This window comes from Oncorhynchus masou, chromosome 4 (assembly GCF_036934945.1).
Source record: "Oncorhynchus masou masou isolate Uvic2021 chromosome 4, UVic_Omas_1.1, whole genome shotgun sequence".
NCBI classification, from domain to species: Eukaryota; Metazoa; Chordata; class Actinopteri; order Salmoniformes; family Salmonidae; genus Oncorhynchus; species Oncorhynchus masou.
This window is the reverse complement of record NC_088215.1, coordinates 6,770,759-6,796,562: the sequence shown is the minus strand read 5'-3', so window position 1 is coordinate 6,796,562 and position 25,804 is coordinate 6,770,759. Positions and strand designations below refer to the sequence as shown.

The 25,804-nt window shown below is 43.3% G+C and overlaps 1 protein-coding gene across 3 annotated transcripts; it reads left to right on the top strand.

Annotated features, from left to right (window-relative positions):
* Window positions 1-298: 298 nt before the first annotated feature.
* LOC135522408 (RAC-gamma serine/threonine-protein kinase-like) lies at window positions 299-25,095 on the top strand. 3 transcript variants are annotated; one of them, XM_064948644.1, is made up of 16 exons: window positions 299-574; window positions 1,452-1,522; window positions 1,680-1,758; window positions 4,394-4,762; window positions 6,240-6,365; window positions 8,470-8,581; window positions 8,968-9,115; window positions 9,262-9,393; window positions 9,987-10,052; window positions 10,366-10,434; window positions 10,712-10,834; window positions 11,067-11,195; window positions 18,681-18,895; window positions 19,474-19,561; window positions 19,929-20,031; window positions 23,165-25,095. In XM_064948644.1, exons 4-16 carry the CDS (start codon window positions 4,717-4,719, stop codon window positions 23,248-23,250), a joined length of 1,443 nt encoding a protein of 480 aa, XP_064804716.1. In that variant the 5' UTR covers window positions 299-574; window positions 1,452-1,522; window positions 1,680-1,758; window positions 4,394-4,716; the 3' UTR covers window positions 23,251-25,095. The 3 variants fall into 3 exon arrangements, with proteins under 3 accessions (XP_064804716.1, XP_064804708.1, XP_064804700.1); XM_064948636.1 differs by lacking the exon at window positions 1,452-1,522; XM_064948628.1 differs by lacking the exons at window positions 1,452-1,522; window positions 1,680-1,758.
* The last annotated feature ends 709 nt before the right edge of the window (window positions 25,096-25,804 follow it).

Genomic DNA, 25,804 nt, shown 5'->3' with positions numbered 1-25,804 from the left:
AGCCCCCATTCAGATAGTGAAAGATATGACCTGAATTAACAGGATTCCAAATGAATTAATTGGAAATAACAAATCCCTAACGTTTTATCAACAATAATCACGAATTCATCTCACTGGTTTGAACACTGTCGAATGTCTCAATGGCCTACCGGCATTGTCATGACCAAGTGTAAACCTATACTGGATTGCATCTGTTCATACAAACGTACAAGCCAAGGGGGAAGAGGGACCAACAAAAGCCGGGGACCAACAAAAGCGAATGGATGCGGTGAGGAGAGGGAATTCGTCCGAAATCTGTCTACATGTGACGTCACGAGATTTCCTTAGACCAAGCGGCAGCTGCTGAAGCTAGTCACAGAGCCGGGAGGACTGTCGCAGCCATTTCTGTCTACAAATGATTATTTTCGGACATTATAATTGGACGTAGCATCAGCAGCAATGGATACATCCCGGTTTTTCTTCAATTTGTGTCACTGACTGACTGTTCTTTCCAAATATTTTGCTGCGTTGGAAGCACGCAAGCGCTCGAAGGAGGGGGGGGGGTGTCCCTCGCTATCATTATTCGACTTGCCAGGTAAAATACGTCAAATGTAATGAAATACTCATTATAAAAAGAAAATCAGAAAGGGTTTAAGAAGCGCTGGGGTTGGGGTTCAATGTTTCATTGGGCCTATGGAAGCATATTGTCAACGTAAAATGCATGGGAACAACCGTTAGCCTGTAGCGGGCTAGCTAGCACGAATTGCACGTCATTTGCAAGTTTGGGATGTGATGCTGCTTGGATGCTGCAACGGGAGGGCTCGGGCATTCTCAAGCGTGAGCTACAATGATGGGGTGGTGTTACTGCCTGGCTTCGGCGCAGTCTTTGCCTCCTAAACAAATTATATGTTTATTGAAACAATGCCACATGTTTATATGATATATATATATATAATGCCAACAACCTAGGAAGAAATGTAGGGAGTCGTACAAAAAGGTAACACGTCAAGAGGACACTGACAGCTAGCTGCTAGCTAACGTTTACTACGTTCGTTAGCCGTGTTCAGTGGCAAGTTAGCTCGATTTACAATTTCTATGCCCAAATCACTTGACATTTTATCCGTTTGCTGGGCACGTGAACATTGTTTAAAAATCATCCTTACCCAGTAATGACTTTGTGCCTGTTGTTATTATTGTATAATTAAGCGTGTAATGTTATATGGCAGGCGGATGTTATTATGTAAGCGCAAATGACACCACACGCCCTTGAAACAAAAGCTGTTGTTTCAATATTTGCTTATTTTTGTAAGCGGTGCAAGGCCTAGCCATGTCTTGTACATTGATGGCAGAGACTCTTATTGCGGAAAAGGTTTGCACATGTGACCTGTAATGGCTTCTAAAATGGAAAGTCTGGTCATGTCAGCCATTGTTTTTGTTGTCATTGGATTGATTCCATTTATTTTCCATCCCAGAGCCAGGTCTTTCACATCAGTCGGCCGCTTTTGACAGGCGTCCAATCTCTGACAACAAAACACTACTGCATGTAAGACAGTTTTCTCCTAGTACGGTAGTAGTGCTTCACTTTGAACAAAAATAAACTAATGGGTTGTCACAGGCAGTTTGGCCTATATTTTGGCACCCTTGTATCACTGGTTACTAGAGATAAGTAAATGGTAATACATTTTTATCTCTCCACATAGGACCTGAATTTAACCACAGAAGCTGTTCCTGAACTTGAATATGATTGTGGACCCAGAATTAAATCCTTTTATTAAAAAGGTACACATCCTTTACGGCCACCTTGTGTCTATTCTGGTACCAATGGATTATTCTAAGTTGTCTATTAGGATATGCACAAACAACGTCAGAGACTGTGGCAAGGTCAGGGCTGCGTATTAGGACCACGCAAGACTGAAGCTTTTAATTGAGATGTTTTGATCTACTACACTGTTAGATAATGTGTGCCTTGAGAACTCTACACAAACTTTGTTCGATTGAGCAACATATGTGCTTTGATGGGAATAAAAGAACCAAATAGCCTCGATCTAGCAGCAGCATACCATCCTGCATCCCACTACTGTCATACCTCTAATGCTAAGCAGGGTTGGTTCAAGTCGGTCCCTGGATGGGAGACCAGATGCTGCTGGAAGTGGTGTTGGAGGGCCAGTAGGAGGAACACTTTCCCTTGGTCTAAAAAAAATGCCCTGTGTAAGGTGCTGTCTTTCAGATGGGATGTTAAACGGGTGTCCTGACTCTCTGTGGTCACTAAAGATCTCATAGCACTTATGTATGAGTAGGGGTCTTAACGCCAGTTACTAAATTCCCAATCTGGCCCTCATACCATCATGGCCAGCTAATCATTCCCAGCTTCCAATTCGCTTATTCCTCTCCCCTGTAACTATTCCCCAGGTTGTTGCTGTAAATTTAAAATGTGTTCTCAGTCAACGTACCTGGTTAAATTAAAGATATACAGTACCAGTCAAAAGTTGACATACCCTTTGAAGTTTTTTAAAACTATTTTCTAATAGTGAAGACATAACACCTACAAAGTAACACCTATGGAATCATGTAGTAACCAAAACAAGTGTTAAACAAATCCAAAATATATTTTTTATTTGAGATTCTTCAAAGTAGCCACCCTTTGCCTTGATGACAGCTTTGCACACTTGGCATTCTCTCAACCAGCTTCACAGAGAATGCTTTTCCAACATGCGGAGCACTTGTTGGCCTCTACCTTCACTCCAACTCATCCCAAACCATCTCAATTGGGTTGAGGTCAGGTGATTGTGGAGGCCAAGTCATCTAGTGCAGCACTCCATCACTCTCATTCTTGGTCAAATAGCTCTTACACAGCCTGTAGGTGTGTTTTGGGTCATTGTCCTGTTGAAAGACAATTGATTGTCCCACGAAGCGCAAACCAGATGGGATGGCATATCACTGCAGAATGCTGTGGTAGCCATGCTGGTTAAGTGTTCTAAATAAATCATTGATAGTGTCACCAGCAAAGAACCCGCACACCACCTAATCCATGCTTCACGGTGCAAACCACACATACAGAGATCAACTGTCTCTGCGTCTCACAAAGACATGCTGGTTGGAACCAAAAATCAAACATTCGGACTCATCAGACCAAAGGACAGATTTCCACCGGTCGAATGTCCATTGCTCATGTTTCTTGGCCCAAGCAAGTCTCTTCTTATTGATGTCCTTTAGTAGTGGAAATTTGACCATGAAGGCCTGATTCACACAGTCTCCTATGAACAGTTGATGTTGAGATGTGTCTGTTACTTGAACTCTGTGAAGCATTTATTGAGGTTCCAATTTCTGAGGCTGGTAACTCTAATGAACTAATGAACTCTGCAGCAAAGGTAACTCTGGGTCTTCCTTTCCTGTGGCGGTCCTCTTGATAGCCAGTTTCATAATCGCGCTTGATGGTTACTGCGACTGCACTTGAAGAAACTTTAAAAGTTTTTGAAATTTACCAGATTTACTAACCTTCATGTCTTAAAGTAATGATGGACTGTCATTTCCTTTTGCTTATTTAAGCTGTTCTTGCCATAATATGGACTTGGTATTTTACCTTATACCACCCCTACCTTGTCACAACACTGATTGGCTCAAACACATTAAGAAGAAAATACATTTCATAAATTCCACAAATTAACAAGGCACACCCGTTAATTGAAATGCATTCTAGGTGACTACCTCATGAAGCTGGTTGAGAGAATGCCAAGAGTGTGCAAAACTGTCATCAGTGCAAAGAGTGGCTATTTGAAGAACCTCAAATATAAAATATTTTTAGATTTGTTTAACACTTTATTGGTTACTAGATGATTCCATGTGTTATTACATAGTTTTGATGTCTTCATTCTACAATGTAGAAAATATTAAAAATAAAGAAAAACCCTGGAATGAGTAGGCGTGTCCAAACTTTTGACTGGTACTGTATATAACTTGAATCCCAACCTGGCCAGTCTGATATCTCTAAAAGCATTGATCTTCAGTTACTTTTCACTGCGTATATTTAGTCACATCTAAGTATATTGGCTATTGGCTACAATGATGACATCATTAGCACGGACCTCAGTCAATCACTCCAAATCCCAATTGGAGATCAATGGGAAAAGCAGCCAGTATGTCAAAAGCATTATGTAGGCCTACTCTAGAAAATCTGGTCAATGGCGCTGTATAAGCAGTATTTGGCCCTGCCAAAGAGCAGAGAGAGGGAGGAAAGGGGACAAATCTGCCGGTGGGAGGGGACGGGAAGCGCATTCTGGGTCTTAACAATGACCCCAGTTCTCACGTAGGTGTTTGTAAAGGAACGAGAGGGGGTGGGGATGTAGTGTGTGTGTGTGTGTGGAGCAATCCATGGACCTTTCCCCCCCCCCTTTCTCTCTCCCCTGCTTCCTTCCAGGCTGAGTCACCGCTGGAGTGCCTTAAGAGAGAGTGCGAAGGAAGACGTGGAGAGAAAGGTAGTGTGAGAGAGAGACTGCTAGGGGAGTAAAGACAGAGTGAGAGGAAAACGAGTGGCGAGGAGGTAGCAGAAAGGAGAAGAGAGAGAGCCAAGGGAGTTGGGGAAAAAGATGGAGTAAGGGAGAGAGAGACAACAGACAGAGACGGAGTGAGGAGAGTGGGCGTGTGTCTGAGGAAGAGAAAGAGACAGCAAGGTCAGGACTGCTGACCCCCCCCCACCTCCTTGGGTCTGAGTGCTGGGTTGACGGTCAAGGCGACGCCACTATGAGTGACCAAAACGTTGTCAAGGAAGGCTGGGTTCAGAAGAGAGGTGAGTCGATTGATTGATTGATGATTGGTGATGTTTACTGTCTTGGAATTTGTTTAGTTTTTTCACAGTTCACATCAAAAACAAACACCCCTTTTCAAACACCCCCGGGTCCCCAAATACCTGTATATACATAAACATGGAACCAACAGGGAAGGGAATCAATGGAATATTGTAATATGATATCCAGGGGTTGGAACCCAAATTATTTTCCAATCGTTTTGTTCTGAACAGAACCATTATTTTTCCCGTTCTGACAACAAAATCAAATTCTGAACCATTTCGAACCAAAAACGTACTCTTTATATCGTTCCTTTTTAAACCTCTGAAAATGTTTTATTTTTTTTACATTTCGTTCAGCATTAAATTACTTCACCAATCAGTGTGGATGGAGCAGGGCGCAAGATGCGACTGAAAAATTTCAGGCGAGAGAAGATGGAGGAGGCTTGGCTTGAAGCGCTGGGCATCTTATGACATGCATTATCTGAATTAGGCCCACAGAACTATACCTACAGAGAAGCAGCTTCTATGGAGGAACTTTTAATGTCTTTGAATTTCTGAGATTTTTGTGGGACCATACAAAAATGCCAGAACATAAAATAACGTTATTAACTGGTTCCCATGAGTTTAATATAACGGTTCTGTTCCGGAACAGTTTAGATCACTTTTGTTTTAATTTTGTTCTTTTCCGGTTTTCGGTTCTGTTCCCTGAACCGGTTCCAACCCCTGATTTATTGCTAGTATGCACAGCATGTGGTATGGATGATTTTAAGCTGTGTTGACTGGTTGAACACATGGAGTGTGTGTGTGGTTATTTATTTAGCCTCAGGCTGTGACACTGCCACAGACAAATTTGAGTTCTCGGAGGATGGCTTAACTCCCCAGTTCCTTCCTTTCAGAGCCCGGGAGCCACTGAATTGTTACAGGCACTTTTGTGCTGGGTACAAAATCCAGTTAGTCTTCAAACACTGAAGGGCAGCTAGTGGTTTAGAGTTAAACTAGTAGCAAACAATCAGTTTTATACTTGTATTAAATTGTCATTACAAAGTCGTTACTGCATTTTTTGCACACACTGTCACTTGTGGTAAAAGAAAAGTTAAATAATACCATGTAGGCTATTAGTAAAATGGAGCTCCTCTACAACAAGGTCCGCATGGAGATCTTGCAAGCAAACACAAGCATGGACCGTCATATTAATTAATTATGTATTAACCTTCTTGAACCATGATGAATCATCCTGCCATGCTGTTAAATGAAAATGCACTTCCTTAAAGCCGTACATAAGGGTACATCCCAGATGACATCTCATTCCCTTTTATAATACACTACTTTTGTCCAGGGCCCATAGCCCTGGAACTATAAAGAGAAGAGTGCCATTTAGGATGTAGTGAAGGTCTGACCACTGCTACAGCCAGCCAGTCAGTCAGTAACTATAGGCTAAGTTTCCAGTATGAACCAATCCCTGCTGGACTTGTTGCAGGTGAGTACATAAAGAACTGGAGGCCGCGCTACTTCCTGCTGAAGACAGACGGATCCTTCATCGGCTACAAAGACAAACCCCAGGACGCAGACCTGGCCTATCCCCTCAATAACTTCTCTGTAGCAAGTAGGTTCTCCTCCATTATCAGTCCCCATTTTTAACCATTTGGTGCGGTTTCTCAGACACAGATTAAGCCTAGTCCTGGACTAAAAAGCAAGCTCAATGGAGAATCTCAATTGAAAATGATTGAGTCCAGGACTAGGTTTAGTCTGTCCCAGGAAACCGCTTCTTAGTGTGTTGGGTATATAGTATTACAATATACAGTGTCTTCGGAAAGTATTCAGACCTCTTGACTTTTTCCACATTTTTATTCGAAAATTGATTAAATATTTTAAAAAATCCTCAGCAATCTACACACAATACCCCATAATGACAAAGTGAAAACAGGTTGTTAAAATCCTTTGGAAATGTATTAAAAATAACAAACAGATACCTTATTTACATAAGCATTCAGACCCTTTGCTATGAGACTCGAAGTTGAGCTCTGTTGCATCCTGTTTCCATTGATCATTCTTGAGATGTTTCTACAACTTGATTGGAGTCAACCTGTTCTAAATTCAATTGAATAGACATGATTTGGAAAGGCACACACCTGTCTATATAAGGTCCCACAGTTGACAGTGCATGTCAGAGCAAAAACCAAGCCATGAGGTTGAAGGAATTGTCCGTAGAGCCTCGAGACAGGATTATGTGGAGGCACAGATCTGAGGACAGGTACCAAATCATTTCTGCAGCATTGAAGGTCCCCAAGAACAGTGGCCTCCATTAGTCTTAACTGGAAGAAATTTGGAACCACCAAGACTTCCTAGAGCTTGTCGCCCTGCCAAACTGATCAATCGGGTAGAAGGGCCTTGGTCAGGGAGGTGACCAAGAACCTGATGGTCACTCTGACAGAGCTCTAGAGTTCCTCTGTGGAGATGGGAGAACCTTCCAGAAGAACAACCATCTCTGCAGCACTCCACCAGCACTCCACTCCATCAGGCCTTTATGATAGAGTGGCCAGACGGAAGCCACTCCTCAGTAAACAGCACATGACACCCCGCTTGGAGTTTGCCAAAAGGCACCTAAAGACTCAGACCATGAGAAACAAGATTCTCTGGTCTGATGAAACCAAGATGGAACTCTTTGGCCTGAATGCCAAGTGTCAAGCCTGGAGAAAACCTGGAGAAAACCTGGCACCATCCCTATGGTGAAACGTGGTGGCAGGATCATGCTGTGGGGATGTTTTTCAGCAGCAGGGACTGGGAGACTAGTCAGGATAGAAGGAAAGTGAATGGAGCAAAGTACAGAGAGATCCTTGATGAAATCCTACTCCAGAACGCTCAGGCCCTCAGACTGGGGTGAAGGTTCAACTTGCAACAGGACAACGACCTTAAGCACACAGCCAAGACAACGCTGGAGTGGATTCTGGATAGGTCTCTGAATGTCCTTGAGTGGCCCAGCCAGAGCCCGGACTTGGACCCGATCGAGCATCTCTGGAGAGACCTGAAAATATCTCTGCAGCGACACTCCCCATCCAACCTGATAGACCTTGAGAGGATCTGCAGAGAAGAATGGGAGAAACTTCCCAAATACAGGTGTGCCAAGCCTGTAGCGTCATACTCAAGAAGACTCGAGGCTGTAATCGTTGCCAAAGGTGCTTCAATAATGTAAATGTTATATTTAAGTTTTTTGTATTTTCAATAAATTAGCAAAAATGTCTTAACCTGTTTTTGCTTTGTCAATATAGGGTATTGTGTGTAGATTGAGGGGGGGGGGGGCTATTTAATTTAGATTAAGGCTGTAACAAATCAAAATATGGAAAAAGTAAAGCTGTCTGAATACTTTCCTAAGGCATTGTGCTACAATTTTCTTAATTTTAAAATATCATTAAAGGTTCCCATTTTAGGCAGTGTGCATTCCCAAGAGCCAATGTGTCTCTGTCAAATCGTTCAGAGTTAAATTAGTGCTACTTGAAACAGTAGTGAGTGACAAATGTTTATTCTGTGATGCTTTGTCAACCTCCATGTTATGAAGGATTTATTCAATCACTCGTTCATCACCCCACTCATTTTATTTTTACCTTCTTGCTCTCTCCCACCTCCTCTCTCTCTCTCCCTCCCTCTTTCTTCCCTCTCTTTCCTTCCCGACACTCCCTCTATTTCTCCCCCCTCTTTCTCCCTCTCCTCAGAATGTCAGCTGATGAAGACAGAGCGGCCAAAGCCCAACACATTCATCATCCGCTGTTTGCAGTGGACAACGGTTATTGAGAGGACATTCCACGTGGACACGCCCGATGAGAGGTGGGTCAACCTCTCTCTCACTCCCTCCTCTCTCTCCTCTCTCTCCTCTTCCTCTACTACAGCCTTGCCTCCTCATCTCTCGCCTTTAGGGAAAACGCTATTGAAAATTGAAGAAGAATACCTATACACTGTTTAGATGCTGCTAAAACATGTTAATCTAAGCATAAAACTTCCACAGCAGCAGTTGCATGTTTTGATGTAACTAGTTTTAGCAAACCACAGGAGCATCCAGACAGAATGGGGGTATGTCTCTAGATTTCTCCATGACATTTATTTTGTACCCTGCACTTTTCGAAATGTGTGCTTTCCTCAGCATACATATGCACGCACACATACACACGCAGTAAAGCAGTGTATTAAAGTGAGCTGCTGTTGGTTGGTTCCAGGGATGAGTGGGCCGAGGCCATCCAGATGGTGGCCGACTCCCTGGCCAAGCAGGAGGAGGAGGGGATCCTGTGCAGCCCCACGTCGCAGATCGAGAATGAGGTCAACGAGGAGGAGATGGACACCTCCACCAGCCAACACAAACGGAAGGTGAGCCGCTCTGGGGACTGAGCGCAGGTCATACATTGGTAGATGGGCACATAAACACCAAGCAAGATTGTTTCTCTCATCTCAATGAAGGCTTCTCCTCTTCTCGTTTCTTTTTTTCTCCTCTACTTTCCTCTTCTCTCTGACAGACAATGAATGACTTTGACTATCTGAAACTACTGGGTAAAGGCACTTTTGGGAAAGTCATTCTGGTGAAGGAGAAGGCGAGCGGAACTTATTACGCCATGAAGATCCTGAAGAAAGAAGTTATCATCGCCAAGGTACTGGCTGGTTTTAAAGCAGTTTCTCTCAACCTTTTTTAGTCTAGGGATCAAATCAACCAAATAAAATGTTATGTCACATGCGGCGAATACAACAGACCTTAAAGTGAAATGCTTACTTACGAGCCCTTAACCAATAATGCAGTTTTAAGAAAAATAAGTCTTAAGTAAAAAATAGATAAGTACATTTTTTTAAATAAAAGTAACAAATAATTCAAGAGCAGCAGTAAAATAACAGTAGCGAGGCTATATACAGGGGGTACCGGTACAGAGTCAATGTTCTGGGGTACAGGTTAGTAGAGGTTAGAGGTAATATGTACATCAGCAAACTAGAACTATGTTTTTTCCTGCTTGGAAGTACATTTCAACTAAACTAACACTATAGAACTGACTAAATGAGTGTCTGGGACCATCCCACAGACCGGCGGTCGAAACACTGGTAGAAAGAACTGAGCCCTGTTGGAATGGATCCAGATATCACCATTTGGCGCCTTGTACCTTCTACATCCTAACATTCTGTCTTTCTCTCCCACTCTCTTTCCCTCTCTCTCTACCCCCGTTTCTGGATTTTCCTCTCTTTCCTTGTAACTCAGGACGAAGTTGCTCACACCCTCACAGAAAGCAGAGTGTTGAAAAACACCCGACATCCATTCCTAACAGTGAGTATTGTTTAGCAAAGACTTGAAGGAACACTTTATACTGTAAGCCTGTATTATTCACTTGGAGGCCATGTCTCAAATGGCACCCATATTGCTCTGGTCAAAGGTAGTGCACTATATAGGGAATAGGGTGCCACTTGGGATGCATCCACAGACTCGGTCAAAAGCAAAGTCTGATTGAATAAACATTTAAGCTGATCTACTGTTGCAGGTGTCATTAGATATGAATTCACAAGATAATTGAACGTCTGTTTGTGTGGATGTAAAGAAACAAAACAACAACGATGGTGCAACTCTTGTTATTTTTCTCTAGTCTCTGAAGTACTCCTTTCAGACCAAGGACCGGTTGTGCTTTGTCATGGAGTATGTGAACGGAGGAGAGGTAAGAGATGCCTGTGCTACCTGAGATACCTGGAGACATTGTAGGTGTGTTGATGAGGATTCCCTGAGACAGGTGCACCTTCCTCTTGCACCATATAGAATTCTTTCCAGGAGCCGAAATAATTATTTCCAGGGATCTTAGATCAGCACTCCTACTCTGAGACAATTTGTGAATACGGGCCCATAACATGTTTTTTAGAGAGCTATTAGAGAGCTATTAGTGAATGGAACTATATCTTTTTATATGCAGATGTGTAAATACATATTTTTCCTCGCAGCTGTTTTTCCATTTGTCAAGAGAGCGAGTGTTTTCGGAGGACCGCACCCGATTTTACGGAGCTGAGATCGTCTCCGCATTAGACTACCTTCACTCTGCCAAGATAGTGTACCGCGATCTGAAGGTACGTTCATTCATATAGCAATGACAGTCCAACAATTTGGCTAATATCTCTCATAACACCATGTGTAGACTTCTCTTAGAAGCGAATCCTTACTTCCAATCCTAACTAAGTCCACTGGGAGACAAAGTGAAGATTTTGACTTAAAACGTATAAAAAGAGCATTCTGTTGAGGATGGATATATTATAGGGGCGTATATTCAACATATAACATGATATTTATTCTCATTGGCAGCTGGAGAACTTGATGCTGGATAAAGACGGGCACGTCAAGATCACGGACTTCGGCCTCTGCAAAGAGGGCATCACCGACACGGCCACCATGAAGACCTTCTGCGGCACGCCAGAGTACCTGGCTCCAGAGGTCAGCGCTCACACTGATGTACACTACACTACCCAGAATGCCATGTTGTGAGATCTATCCATGTTTTCTTATGGGAGGAAATATTCTAGGTGTCTAATATACTAATCAGTGTACTGAGTAAAGCAGAGCTCTACTGCCAAGAGACAAAAGCCCTTGCACGGAAAAGAGTCAGGTGTAGAGAAGAACGGTATGAATGCCGTATGCTCCCAAGAGGGCCAAGAGGATACAGTCAGGTCACATACTAATAAAATATAATCTAATGTTATTGGTCACGTACACATTTTACAAATGTTATTGCAGGTGCAGCGAAATGCTTATGTTCCTAACTCCATCAGTGTGGTAATACCTAACAATACACAGAAATTCACAATATAAAGATAAAATATATGAACGAGCAATGTCAGTCCAAAATATATACGTATATGGTGGTGTGTATAGACATTATGGACAAAAAATGTGCAGTAGTTATATAGGATGAGCCTTGACTAGAATTAGAGGTCGACTGATTATGATTTTTCAACGCCGATACCGGTTATTGGAGGACCAAAAAAGGCAGGTGCTGATTTGTATTTATTTATTTGTAATAATGACAATTACAACAATACTGAATGAACAATGAACACTTTTATTTTAACTTAATATAATACATAAATAAATACATTTAATCTCAAATAATGAAACATGTTCAATTTGGTTTAAATAATGCAAAAAACTGTGTTGGACAAGAAAGTAAAAGTGCAATATGTGCCATGTAAAATAGCTAAAGTTTAAGTTACTAGCTCTAAACATATGCTAAAAGGAACCACCAGCTTTCATGGGTCTTTAATGTTCTCAGTTAAGAAGTTTTAGGTTGTAGTGCAAAGAGCAGAGCTTGTCTGCATGGTCCCCTTTCAGTCTGCTCCTCCGCTTCTCATAAATTATCCCCACCTCACTGAACACTAGCTTGGGACCGAAGAAGGTGGGAGACAGAGAAACTTCTTTGTGAACGGATCGAGTGATTGAAGTCTGTCCTCATTCTGCTTCCACCACTCAAAAGGCAAGCCGCTCTTTCTGTCAATGACAGGCGCTGTGAGTTAACACTCCAACTCAATTTCAAAACTTCATCCCTGCCCTCTTTTAGCTTTCTGAGGATTCTAGCGTAGAGGTTGTCCACCAGACTGAGTGGCTGATCTACCCAGATTCTGCCTTTTTGCGCCTGGATCTGGGTCATCCTCTTCACTTGTCCCATCTGCTATGGCTCTTGGATTTGGTTTCCTTAGTAGGTCAGACTTCTCCTTCAGCCACTGTGCTGTCCCTGAGGTGAAGGCAGAGCTCTTGTAACGTGGATCCAGGACAGTTTCCAGCACCAGGGAACTTTAGGTTTGAGACAATGTCCCACTGTGCAGCAGACAAACTGCTGATGTGTCCGTATTCGCCTGCATACTCATTCAGTGCACGCCTCTGTTCAAACATCCTCTGCAACATGTGTAGCGTGGAGTTCCAGCGAGTTTGAACTGCTTGGATGATGCTGTGTTTGGGAAGGCCAAGCTCTTCCTGAATGGCCCTCAGCCTCTGTTTGGCCAGTACAGAGTGGTCGAAGTGAGTTGCACAGCTCTTCAACATGGCAATAATGTCGAGGACAGCTCTCTGACTGGACAGGCCATCATTGATTACAAGCTGTAGGGTGTGTGCACTGTAGCTAAAGTCTGGAAGCTCTGCCAGTCTCATACCTTTCACCATGTTTGCCCCACTGTCCCTGAGGACCAGCACTACACGTTCTGTGTGGATTTCCCAGTATTCCAACATGGTCAAAAACATCTCTCTGACATAGTTTCCTAACTGTGATCCATTCATAGTCTTGACATTCAGCACAACCTGCTTTCTTGTCCAGACATTGTCAATGAAATGTCCAGTAAGGTTCATCAGGGACTCTGTAGTGCATGACCAGCAGTCAGTTGTGAATGCCATGTGTGGAGCGTCCACTGGTGCCACCAGATTCTTCACTTTCATCACAACTCTTTCATGTGTTTTATCTAGCATTTCGGTGCAAAATCATTTATATTTTGATCCTGTACCGGGGTTCAGCAAGAGTAATCAGCTGCTGAAAACCAACGTCAGACACCACTGTGAATGGCTGGTTGTCAATGGCAATCATCTCAATAATTGCTTCATCCATCTTCCTGGCCATTGGGTCTTTGTCCTGCCATTTAGATTTTTTTATTAAAAAGTTGTAAGATTTTAGCCTGCGATGTCTGTATGTGAATTGTCTGTATCACTTTTTCCTTGTGAAGAATTTGCGTTTGCCTTTTTTTCATAATTTGCTTCCTTATGGGCTTTTGGATGGGGGATTTGATTCCACAGGTTGGTGGTATTTTTTGATTTAGCAGTTGCTGACCCCATGCTTACATCTTCATCACAAATAAGACACCTTGCTTTCCCTGGTGCCAATTCAATGTAATAGTCCCACAGTGGTGCTCTGCTTTTCTCTGCCATCTGTGAAATTAATATATTTGTGAACACACACATACACACAGAGCTCTCTGAAGTGACAATGATACTGAAGGGTCTGCTTAGGAGACACAAATACTCTCAACTGTTTGAATAATAAAAATAGAGTTACCTGTGATGAATGTTGAAAACAAAAACTGTCATTTCTATTTGCAGGAAATCCTATTTTAATAATGGGCATGGTAAGAATTGACTACCAAAGTGTGAGTCATAATCTCCATGACACCTTCCAGCAAAATCTGAAAAGCTGTTCCTTCATTCATTTATTTCACAGGACATTTTTAGATTGACTTCAAATAAGGTCTGTGTTTTGTGTAGGCTTACACCACCTTGCCAATTTGATAACTGTGTAGATATCCATAGGACAAGGTAACTCTAATCAATATTGGATAAATAAACTCAGCACAAAAAGAATCGTCCTCTCACTGTCAACTGCGTTTATTTTCAGAAAACTTAACGTTAACATTAATATAAGATTCAACAACTGAGACATAAACTGAACATGGCGCCGGAAGAAATGGCAGCAGTTTTAAGGCCGCCCAACCAATTGTGCTATTGTGTTTTTTTTTGCGTTGTTTTAAATTATTTTGTACATAATGTGTGTGCAACCGTATCTTACGGCAAAAAAAAGAGCTTCTGGATATCAGGACAGTGATCACTCACTTCGGATTAGACAAAGATTGTCTTGTGCGTCTTGTTTGTTGAAGAAACCTTCAACACCCAACCAGGCCGACATCCCCGTTATTTTCAAGAGGAAGCGACGCAGGTGCCTGGTCAGGACCCGGAAAAAGCGAGTGAGAAAGCTGCCGTTACCGTCAATACTACTCGCCAAAGTGCAATCATTGGACAATAAACTAGACGAGGTACAATCACGAATATCCTACCAACGGGACATCAACTGTAATATCCTATGTTTCACAGAAACGTGTCTGAATGACATGGATATTCAGTTAGTGGGATACACACTGCACTGGCAAGATAGTACTCCGGTAAATCGAGGGGGGCGGTCTGTGCATATTTGTAAACAACAGCTGGTGCGCGAAATCTAAGGAAGTCTCTAGATGTTGCTCGCCTGAAGTAGAGTATATTGTGAGAAATTGCAGGCCACACTACTTGCCTAGAGAGTTTTCAGCTATACTTTTCGTGGCTGTTTATTTACCACCACAGACTGGCACTAAGACCGCACTCAGTCAGCTGTATAAGGAAATAAGCAAACAGGAAAATACTCACCTAGTGGCCGGAGACTTTAATGTAGGGAAACTTCAATCAGTTCTACCAAATTCCCATCAACATTTTAAATGTGTAACCAGAGGGAAACAAATTCTAGATCACCTGTACTCCACACACAGAGACGCGTACAAAGCTCGCCCTCGCCCTCCATTTGGTAAATCTGACCACAACTCTATCCTCCTGATTCCTGCTTACAAGCAAAAATTAAAGCAGTGACTCGGTCTATAAAAAAGTGGTTAGATGAAGCAGATGCTAAACTACAGGAGTGTTTTGCTATCACAGACTGGAACATGTTCTGGGATTCTTCCAATGGCATTGAGGAGTACACCACATCAGTCACTGGCTTTATCAATAAGTGCATCGAGGACGTTGTCCCCACAGTGACTGTACGTACATACCCCAACTAGAAGCCGTGGATTACAGGCAACATTTGCACTGAGCTAAAGGGTAGAGCTGCCGCTTTCAAGTTGCGGGACTCTAACCTGTTATGCCCTGCGATGAATCATCAAACAGGCAAAGTGTCAATACAGGGCTAAGATTGAAACATACTACACCGGCTCCGACGGTCTTCGGATGTGGCAGGGCTTGCAAACTATTACAGACTACAAAGGGAAGCACAGCCGCGAGCTGCCCAGTGACACGAGCCTACCAGATGAGCTAATTAACTTCTATGCTCGCTTCGAGGCAAGCAACACTGAGGCATGCATGAGCGCATCAGCTGTTCCAGATTCCAGACTGTGTGATCACGATCTCCATAGCCAACGTGAGTAAGACCTTTAAACAGGTCAACATACAAGGCTGCGGGGCCAGACGGATTACCAGGACTTGTGCTCCGGGCACGTGCTGACCAACTGGCAGGTGTCTTCACTGACATTTTCAACATGTCCCTGATTGAGTCTGTAATACCAACATGTTTCAAGCAGACCACCATTGTCCCTGTGCACAAGAACAAAAAGGCAACCTGCCTAAAGACTACTGACCCGTAGCACTCACGTCCGTAGACATGAAGTGCTTTGAAAGGTTGGTAATGGCTAACATCAACACCATTATCCCAGAAACCCTAGACCTACTCCAATTTGCATACCGCCAAAACAGATCCACAGATGATGCAATCTCTATTGCACTCCACACTGCCCTTTCCCACGTGGACAAAAGGAACACTTATGTGAGAATGCTATTCATTGACTACAGCTCAGCATTCTACACCATAGCTTAGTGATGAGCTTTGAAGGTAATAAGGATCCTGGGACTAAACACCTCCCTCTGCAACTGGATCCTCGACTTCCTGACGGGCCGCCCCCAGGTGGTGAGGGTAGGTAACAACACACGCTGATCCTCAACACTGGAGCTCCCCAGGGGTGTGTGCTCAGTCTCCTCCTGTACTCCCTGTTCACCCACGACTGCATGGCCAGGCACGACTCCAACACCATCATTAAGTTTGCAGACGACACAACAGTGGTAGGCCTGATCACCGACAACGACGAGACAGCATATAGGGAGGAAGTCCGAGACCCGGCCGGGTGGTGCCAGAATAAAAACCTATCCCTCAACATAACCAAGACTAAGGAGATGATTGTGGACTACAGGAAAAGGAGGACCGAGCACGCCCCCATTCTCATCGATGAGACTGTAGTGGAGCAGGTTGAGCGCTTCAAGTTCCTTGGTGTCCACATCAACAACAAACTAAAATGGTCCAAACACACCAAGTCAGTCTTGAAGACTATTGTTCCTCAGGAAACTAAAAAGATTTGGCATGAGTCCTGAGATCCTAAAAAGGTTCTACAGCTGCAATTGCTCAGCCTCTGACCGCAAGGCACTACAGAGGGTAGTGCGTACGGCCCTGTACATCACTGGGGCCAAGCTGCATGCCATCCAGGACCTCTACACCGGTGTCAGAGGAAGGCCCTAAAAATTGTCAAAGACCCCAGTCACCCCAGTGATAGACTCTACTACCGCATGGCAAGCGGTACCGGAGTGCCAAGTCTAGGACAAAAAGGCTTCTCAACAGTTGTTTTACCCCCCCAAGCCATAAGACTCCTGAACATGTAATAAAATGGCCTAAGTTTTCATAACTGTGACCTTAGTGGCCTACCGTCTGTAAGCTGTTAGTGCCTTAACGACCATTCCACAGGTGCATGTTCTTAAATTGTTTATTGTTCATGGAACAAGCATGGGAAACAGTGTTTAAACCCTTTACAATGAAGATCTGTGAAGTTATTTGTATTTTTACAAATTATCTTTGAAAGACAGGGTCCTGAAAAAGAGACGTTCATTTTTGTGCTGAGTTTATAAGCGAATACATTTTTTTTGTACAGTTGATATATGAAAATATGTTGACAAACGTTACCTTATCCGAGTGAGATTTACACGAGTATCAAAACATTGAGGCGGTTTAAGCCTGCACGAAAGACAGTTTGAAGTAGATCAAGACATTCTCTATGGAAGACATGAACGGTAAAATAACTAAGGAACCCCTTTCAAGTTGAGCAAGTTATTATAGGAATTATGAGGCGTCGAATATTTCTCTCTCTACCATTTGTATTTCATATACCTTTGACTATTGGATGTTCTTATAGGCACTTTAGTATTGCCAGCCTAATCTCGGGAGTTGATATGCTTGAAGTGCTTCAAGCATTGCGAATGTAACAGTATAGCTTCCGTCCCTCTGCACACATAGACAACTGACACCCAAGAACCATCGTTACCCATCGCGCCACAAAAGCCGCGGCCCATGCAGAGCAAGGGGAACCACTACTTCAAGGTCTCAGAGCGAGTGACGTCACCGATTGAAATGCTATTAGCGAGCACCACCGCTAACTAGCTAGCCATTTCACATCGGTTACACGAAGAGCTGCTGGCAAACACAGGAAAGTGCTGTTAGATTGAATGCTTACGAGCCTGCTGCTGCCTACCCCTGCTCAGTCAGCATGCTTCATCAAATCTTAGACTTAATTATAATATAATAAACACACAGAAATACGAGCCTAATGTCATTAACACGGTCAAATCCGGAAACTTTAATTTCGAAAACAAAATGTTTATTCTTTCAGTGAATTACGGAACCGTTCCGTATTTTATTGAACGGGTGGCAACCCTAAGTCTAAATATTGCTGTTACATTGCAGAACCTTCAGTGTTATGTCATAATTACGTAAAATTCTGGCAAATTAGTTCGCAATGAGCCAGGCGGCCCAAACTGTTGCATATACCCTGACTCTACGTGCAATGAATGCAAGAGAAGTGACACAATTTCCATAGTTAATATTGCTTGTTAACATGAATGTCTTTTAACTAAATATGCAGGTTTAAAAAAATACTTCTGTGTATTGATTTTAAATAAGGCATTGATGTTTATGGTTAGGTACATTTGTGCAAAGGTTGTGCTTTTGTTAAATCATCACCCGTTTGGCGAAGTAGGCTGTGATTCGATGACAAATTAAGGTACCGCATTGATTATATGCAACGCTGGACAACCTTGTTAACCTAGTAATATCATTAACCATGTGTAGTTAACTAGTGATTATGGGAAGATTGATTGTTTTTTATAAGATAAGTTTAATGCTAGCTAGCAACTTAACTTTGCTCCTTGCTGCACTTGCGTAACAGGTGGTCAGCCTGCCACGCAGTTTCTTCGTAGAATGCAATGTAATCGGCATGCAAAAAAACTTAACTTGAAATCGGCCCGAATTAATCGGTCAAAATTGAATGCATTGTATACATATGAAGTGGGTAAAACATACTGTATTATGTCTTGATGTCCCTATGCTAGGTGCTGGAGGACAATGACTACGGCCGGGCGGTGGATTGGTGGGGTCTGGGCGTGGTCATGTATGAGATGATGTGCGGTCGGCTGCCCTTCTACAACCAGGACCACGAGAAGCTGTTTGAGCTGATCCTCATGGAGGAGATCAAGTTTCCACGCACGCTCTCCTCCGACTCCAAGTCCCTGCTCTCCGGCCTGCTCATCAAGGACCCCAACAAACGGTACAGAGAGATAGAAACAGACGCTCGGGCACACACACAGACAGACATGCATGCATTGAAGCAAGAGAGATGTACACACAGAGGCACAGGTATGCAGACAGACGAACGAACACACACACACACACACACACACACCAAGGCTCCAGTGGGTGATTATACGAAGCTGGGTCAGTGATCAGCCAACAAACTCTGCCAAATAGTTTTGACACAACACATTTCCTTCTTCGTAACAGATCAACTTGAAGTGGATTATTGACTCATGCTAATCAGCTAACCAGCCCTCCACTGTAACTTCCCATCATTTAGTCTTTTTTGTATAGGAGTTACTGGCTCACTCATTGATCCTGCTTTATGAAATACTAGCTCATCACAATTTTGCATTTGTTTATTGTTCTGCTACAAAGCCGTTTTGTCACTAAAAGCTTGAGGCAGCTCGGTTAGTGGTAAACCCAAGGGAGAACATTCTCTCATTCACCCCTTGATGTTATTCCAGGATTTGCACCTAGCTCATGTTGTGTTGTTTCTTGACAGGTTTTCTAGAAAGTGTTCGCATTTGTACTTTTCTTTATTTACGACAGACTCGGTGGGGGTCCAGACGATGCGAAGGAGATAATGCGCCACAGTTTCTTTGTGGCTATAGACTGGCAAGACGTCTACGACAAAAAGGTGAGTCTCCTCTTCTACACCTGATCACTTAGGATTTCATTAAACCAGTTCTCTGCCCTCCCGACGACTTCTGAACGAATTCGGAATATTCCACGCAGGTGAAAATGACTGGCATTTTTCCAGTCAAATATGCAAATATTGATGTCACACACAAGCCACGGACATCAGTGTGTCACATGTCACTGTGGTCCTGTGTGGCTCAGTTGATAAAGCATGATGTCAAGATCTTGGGTTTGACTCCTCATGCCACCGATACAAAAATGTATCCACGAACTACTGTAAGTGGCTTTGGAAAAAAGCGTCTGCTAAATGGCATATCAATTATATATTACATGTGACAACGGTGTCCCCTCTCTCTCCCCTACAGTTGGTCCCCCCCTTCATGCCACAGGTCTCGTCAGAGACAGACACCCGGTATTTCGATGAGGAGTTCACGGCACAGACGATCACCATCACTCCCCCGGAGAAATGTAAGTGTCCATCGGATCCCTCTGCACGGTTCGGCCCACTTCTTTGGAATAGGGGTTTCCTGCCATAGACTCTGCCATAGGTTGATTAGTCTGTTGAATTGTTGGGGGTGTTGTGCTGTGGTACTGGCTTTTATTTAGTGATTATTCTAAGGTAACAATGTTACTCAAGTGACCTTAAGTTTATTTATTTTTTATTTCACATTTATTTAACCAGGTAGGCTAGTCTCATTTACAACTGTGACCTGGCCATGATAAAGCAAAGCAGTTCGACACATACAACCACACAGAGTTACACATGGAATAAACAAACATAGTCAATAATACAGTATAAAAAAGTATATATACAGTGTGTGCAAATGAGATAGGATAAGGGAGGTAAAGGCAATAAATAGGCCATGGTGGCGAAGTAATTGCAATATAGCAATTAAACACTGGAATGGTAGATGTGCAGAAGATGAATGTGCATGTAGAGATACTGGGGTGCAAAGAAGCAAGATAAATGAATAAATACAGTATGGGGATGAGGTAGTTGGATGGGCTATGTGCAGTGATCTGTGAGCTGCTCTGACAGCTTGTGCTTAAAGCTAGTGAGGGAGATATGAGTCTCCAGCTTCAGTGATTTTTGCAGTTCGTTCCAGTCATTGGCAGCTGAGAACTGGAAGGAAAGGCAGCCAAAGGAAGAATTGGGTTTGGGGGTGACCAGTGAAATATACCTGCTGGAGCGCGTGCTGTGGGTGGGTGCTGCTATGGTGACCAGTGAGCTGAGATAAGGCGGTGCTTTACCTAGCAGAGACTTGTCAATGACCTGGAGCCAGTGAGTTTGGCGACGAATATGAAGCGAGGGCCAGCCATCGAGAGCGTACAGGTCGCAGTGGTGGGTAGTATATGGGGCTTTGGTGACAAAACGGATGGCACTGTGATAGACTGCATCCAATTTGTTGAGTAGAGTGTTGGAGGCTATTTTGGAAATGACATCACCGAAGTTGAGGATCGGTAGGATGGTCAGTTTAACAAGGGTATGTTTGGCAGCATGAGTGAAGGATGCTTTGTTGCAAAATAGGAAGCTGATTCTCGATTTAATTTTGGATTGGAGATGTTTAATGTGAGTCTGGAAGGAGAGTTTACAGTCTAAACAGACACTTAGGTATTTGTAGTTGTCCACATATTCTAAATCAGAACTGTCCAGAGTAGTGATGCTGGACAGGCGGGAGGGTGCGGGCAGCGATCGGTTGAAGAGCATGCGTTTAGTTTTACTTGCATTTAAGAGCAGTTGGATGCCACGGAAGGAGAGTTGTATGACATTGAAGCTTTTCTGGAGGTTAACACAGTGTCCGAAGAAGGGCCAGAGGTATACAGAATGGTGTCGTCTCCGTAGAGGTGGATCAGAGAATCACCAGCAGCAAGAGCGACATCATTGATGTATACAGAGAAGAGAGTCGGCCTGAGAATTGAACCCTGTGGCACCGCCATAGAGACTGCCAGACAACAGGCCGGACAACAGGCCCTCCGATTTGACACACTGAACTCTGTCTGAGAAGTAGTTGGTGAACCAGGTCGAGGCAGTCATTTGAGAAACCAAGGCTGTTGAGTCTGCCGATAAGAATTTGGTGATTGACAGAGTCGAAAGCCTTGGCCAGGTTGATGAATACGGCTGCACAGTGTTGTCTCTTATTGATGGCAGTTATATCGTTTAGGACCTTGAGCGTGGCTGAGGTGCACCCATGACCAGCTCTGAAACCAGATTGCATAGCGGAGGTACGGTGGGATTCGAAATGGTCGGTAATCTGTTTGTTAACTTGCCTTTCAAAGACCTTAGAAAGTCAGGGTAGGATAGATATAGGTCTGTGGCAGCTTTCCAATCTTTGGGAATCTCAGACGATACGAACGAGAGGTTGAACAGGCTAGTAAAAGGGGTTGCAACAATTTTGGCAGATCATTTTTAGAAAGAAAGGGTCCAGATTGTATTGCCTGGCTGATTTGTAGGGGTACAGATTTTGCAGCTCTTTCAGAACATCAGCTATCTGGGTTTGGGTGAAGGAGAAATGGGGGAGGCATGGGTGAGTTGCTGTGGGGGGTGCAGGGCTGTTGACTGGGGTAGGGGTAGCCAGGTGGAAAGCATGGCCAGCCGTAGAAAAATGCTTATTGAAATTCTCAATAATAGAAGATTTATCGGTGGTTACAGTGTTTCCTAGCCTCAGTGCATCTGGGAGGAGGTGCTCTTATTCTCCATGGATTTTCAGTGTCCCAGGACGTTTGGGAGTTTGTGCTACAGGATGCAAATTTCCTAAATTTCCTAACTGCCTGTGTATATTGGTTCCTAACTTCCCTGAAAAGTTGCATGTCACGGGGGCTATTCGATGCTAATGCAGTACGCCACAGAATGTTTTTGTGCTGGTCAAGGGCAGTCAGGTCTGGAGAGAACCAGGGCTATATCTGTTCCTGGTTCAACATTTTTTGAATGGAGCATGCTTATTTAAGATGGTGAGGAAGGCACTTTTAAAGAATAACCAGGCATCTTCTACTGACGGGATGAGGTCAATATCCTTCCAGGATACCCGGGCCAAGTCGATTAGAATGGCCTGCTCGCTGAAGTGTTTTAGGGAGCGTTTGACAGTGATGAGGGGTGGTCGTTTGACCGCAGACCCATTACGGATGCAGGCAATGAGGCAGTGATCGCTGAGATCTTGGTTGAAAACAGCAGAGGTGTATTTGGAGGGTAGGTTGTTAGGATGATATCTATGAGGGTGCCTGTGTTTACGGATTTGGGGTTGTACCTGGTGGGTTCATTGATAATTTGTGTGAGATTGAGGGCATCAAGCTTAGATTGTAGGATGTCCGGGGTGTTAAGCATGTCGCAGTTTAGGTTACCTAGCAGCACGAGGTCTAAAGAAATATGGGGGGCAATCAATTCACATATGGTGTCCAGGGCACAGCTGGGGGCAGAGGGTGGTCTATAGCAAGCGGCAACGGTGAGAGACTTAAGTAATGACACTTAACTCATGCAGGTTATAGCGGCAACGGTGAGAGACTTAAGTAATGACACTTAACTCATGCAGGTTATAGTTTGTTATTGAGCCCAGACCTACCTGTCTTTCTCACTCCCCTCTCTCGCTGTGTCTGTCTCTTTCTACAGACGATGAAGACGGGATGGGTGAGGGTGACAGCGAACGGAGGCCTCATTTCCCACAATTCTCGTATTCGGCCAGCGGACGAGAGTGAAGGTCATTGCCAGCCAGCCAGCCAGTATTGCCCCCCCCCCCCGTCGTGCGTCCGTTTCGAGGAAAACACGTAGCCATTTTAGGAAAAGTCTCCCCTCTTTTCTCCTTCTCTGTATTCGAGTGCAGACTGGGAGAAGTTGTCTTTTTAGGGACTGTAAAAGGGGTTTTGCACAGTGGGATAGACTCAAGCTGGTCTCTCCACACAAAAAAAAGTATCTTACATTTTCAACGCTATATACTGCAGAAGGCAATGTTTTTGTTATTTATTTTTATCCGTCAATATTAGGTTGTCGACCTGTTACGTTCTTTGTCTTTTTTAAATTTTAGTTTGAACTTTTTTGCACTTGGTTTGGAAGAGCCGTTCTAGGGAACAAAACCAAAAATGTTGCCTTATGTGTGCAGATGTTTCGTATCATACAGACAGGGTTTAGGTCGGGGGGCTCGTGGTTCATTCAAACAATTATTTTTCTCATATACAATGCAATGGCGGTGCACATTCTCCAATCCCATGGCAACGAGAGTCACTATCTGCTAAAAACAACAAAAAAGACAGAACTGACCGTTTCTTTCATTCCAATTTCATTGTCAGTGTTATTACTTTTCATCCTTTTTGACCTTTTCATTTTCTACCAGAGATTTCTACTTGGTTATTGTTTGACAGAAACACTAAACTGCCAGATACTGCACGGTTCACTCAGGCAACACAGAGCACAACCGCATTCAACTCAGCTACCAGTCTAGCTTTACACACCCATCAGGGAAAAGCTATAAATATATATACAAGCCTTTTTTGCGTCTTTTTCCACAGTCATTTGATTAATAACTTATTTTCATAGCTATAGAAAAAATAGTGGTATAGATGTTTACACAAGGAATGTGGCTTATACAGGTCCACCTTATGCTGTCATAACACACATGCTCACACACACACACACACACTCTCTAACATCAGAGCCAGCTCTGAGCTCTGCTGATATGGCTTGTGACAGACTATGAAATCTGTATCTGTAAAAAAAAATAGAATCTCCCCATCAATCTTCCCAAAGCGACAAGGTGGGCGGAAGGCATCAATAATCACTAACCATGTCGGGTCACAGATCATGTGTAACTGAGCCATGAATATACTTGTGTATGATGATATGATGAGGACTGTGAGAATGGAGAGAGAAAAGGAAAGCAGTTCCCCCACGTTTTTTTTATGTAAATATGCAATGCCTTTTTTTTGTTCTTAGTGGCATCTTGGCCAGACATGAACTTTTGTGTGTGACTGTACTTCAAGCTTGCTGAGGAGAACCAAGACCGGAGGAAAAGGAAGACTGAGAATGACGTTTTGGGTTAAAACAACGTAAACTACAACGTTAAAGACTGACTGGACGCTCCCATTTTGTGACTGGTGTCAGCGTCGCCTCGACCTGTCTTTCCAGAAGAGGTTTCCATGGAGACGAGACCCTTTTTCGCTGTTGGTCAAATAAATTGACACCCACTGTAATGTTTTCTTTTACCCGTTCAAGTGGGACCATGGTCAATTCTGCAGTGATATGTGGTTACATCAGGTCGTTATCATTCCCTTCCTTTTTTGTACCATAGTACTAGATTTATTTATGTTTGTGTCATTCTAGGCAGTGTTACCCAGTCTTGTTCAGAGTCAAAAAGGCTCCTCTCTTTAAGCCGCTGAAGGATGATATTGTTGGATGCATTACTAAAGTCTGTTTTTTATCCAATTGTTTTTTGGATTGTTTGCTTGTTTGTTTTCTTACCAAAACATTAGGGCAAGAAACCAATAGTGAACTTGCAATGCCGTGGTAGTATTTATTTTGAATTAAATTAAAGAATACATTTCAGGGTTTTTCATGGCGTAAATCAGTGTTTTATTTTAATCCCACGTCTGATATTTCAATGAGTGTGTACCCTTTGGAAAGCAATATCCTAAACCCTAAACAATATTCAGCAAGGGTCTCATCCAGGGACATGTTCATTAGGAACCAAATAAAATAAAACCGGAAGGAAGAAACTACTGGCGCATTCCCACTGGTATGTTTTTGGGTAAAACAAGGGGGTAAATCTATTTTTCCATCTACGTGGGCCGGCACCCGTGTCTCACTGGGCCATTGCTCCGATGGACATGCTCTGACTTGGAGCCAAGGCACTGGGTACTTTTTTAGCTTGAATTTACAAAGATGGTTAACTCTGAACTTTTACACCTCAAAAAGCAACAGTCTTGAATGATGCAGAGGTTGTGATTCTGCTTGCCACAAGTCTTTAGTGTCACATACCTGATGGACAAAACACTAGAGCTTACATTAAAGGGACACATCAGGATTTTGGCAATGAGGCCCTTTATCTACTTTCCCAGAGTCACATAAACTTGTGGATACAATTTTCTCTGTGTCCAATATGAAGGAAGCTAGAGGTAGTTTGACAAGAAAATGATAACTAGCGTTAGTGCAATGACAAGGTCTGTGGGTATCTGCTACCCATAGACCTCCAGTCATTGCGCTAACGCTAGTTAGTAATTGCGGTATCAATGGTTAGAAACTCCCTTCAAACTACACGCA

Bases quoted from the DNA above. Each gene is read 5' to 3' on its own strand.
- LOC135522408 (XM_064948628.1), top strand. From the start codon at position 4,717: ATGAGTGACCAAAACGTTGTCAAGGAAGGCTGGGTTCAGAAGAGAG. The intron at 11,196-18,680 runs GTCAGCGCTCAC...TCCCTATGCTAG, and splicing joins CAGAGTACCTGGCTCCAGAG to GTGCTGGAGGACAATGACTA. The intron at 18,896-19,473 runs GTACAGAGAGAT...TATTTACGACAG, and splicing joins ATCAAGGACCCCAACAAACG to ACTCGGTGGGGGTCCAGACG.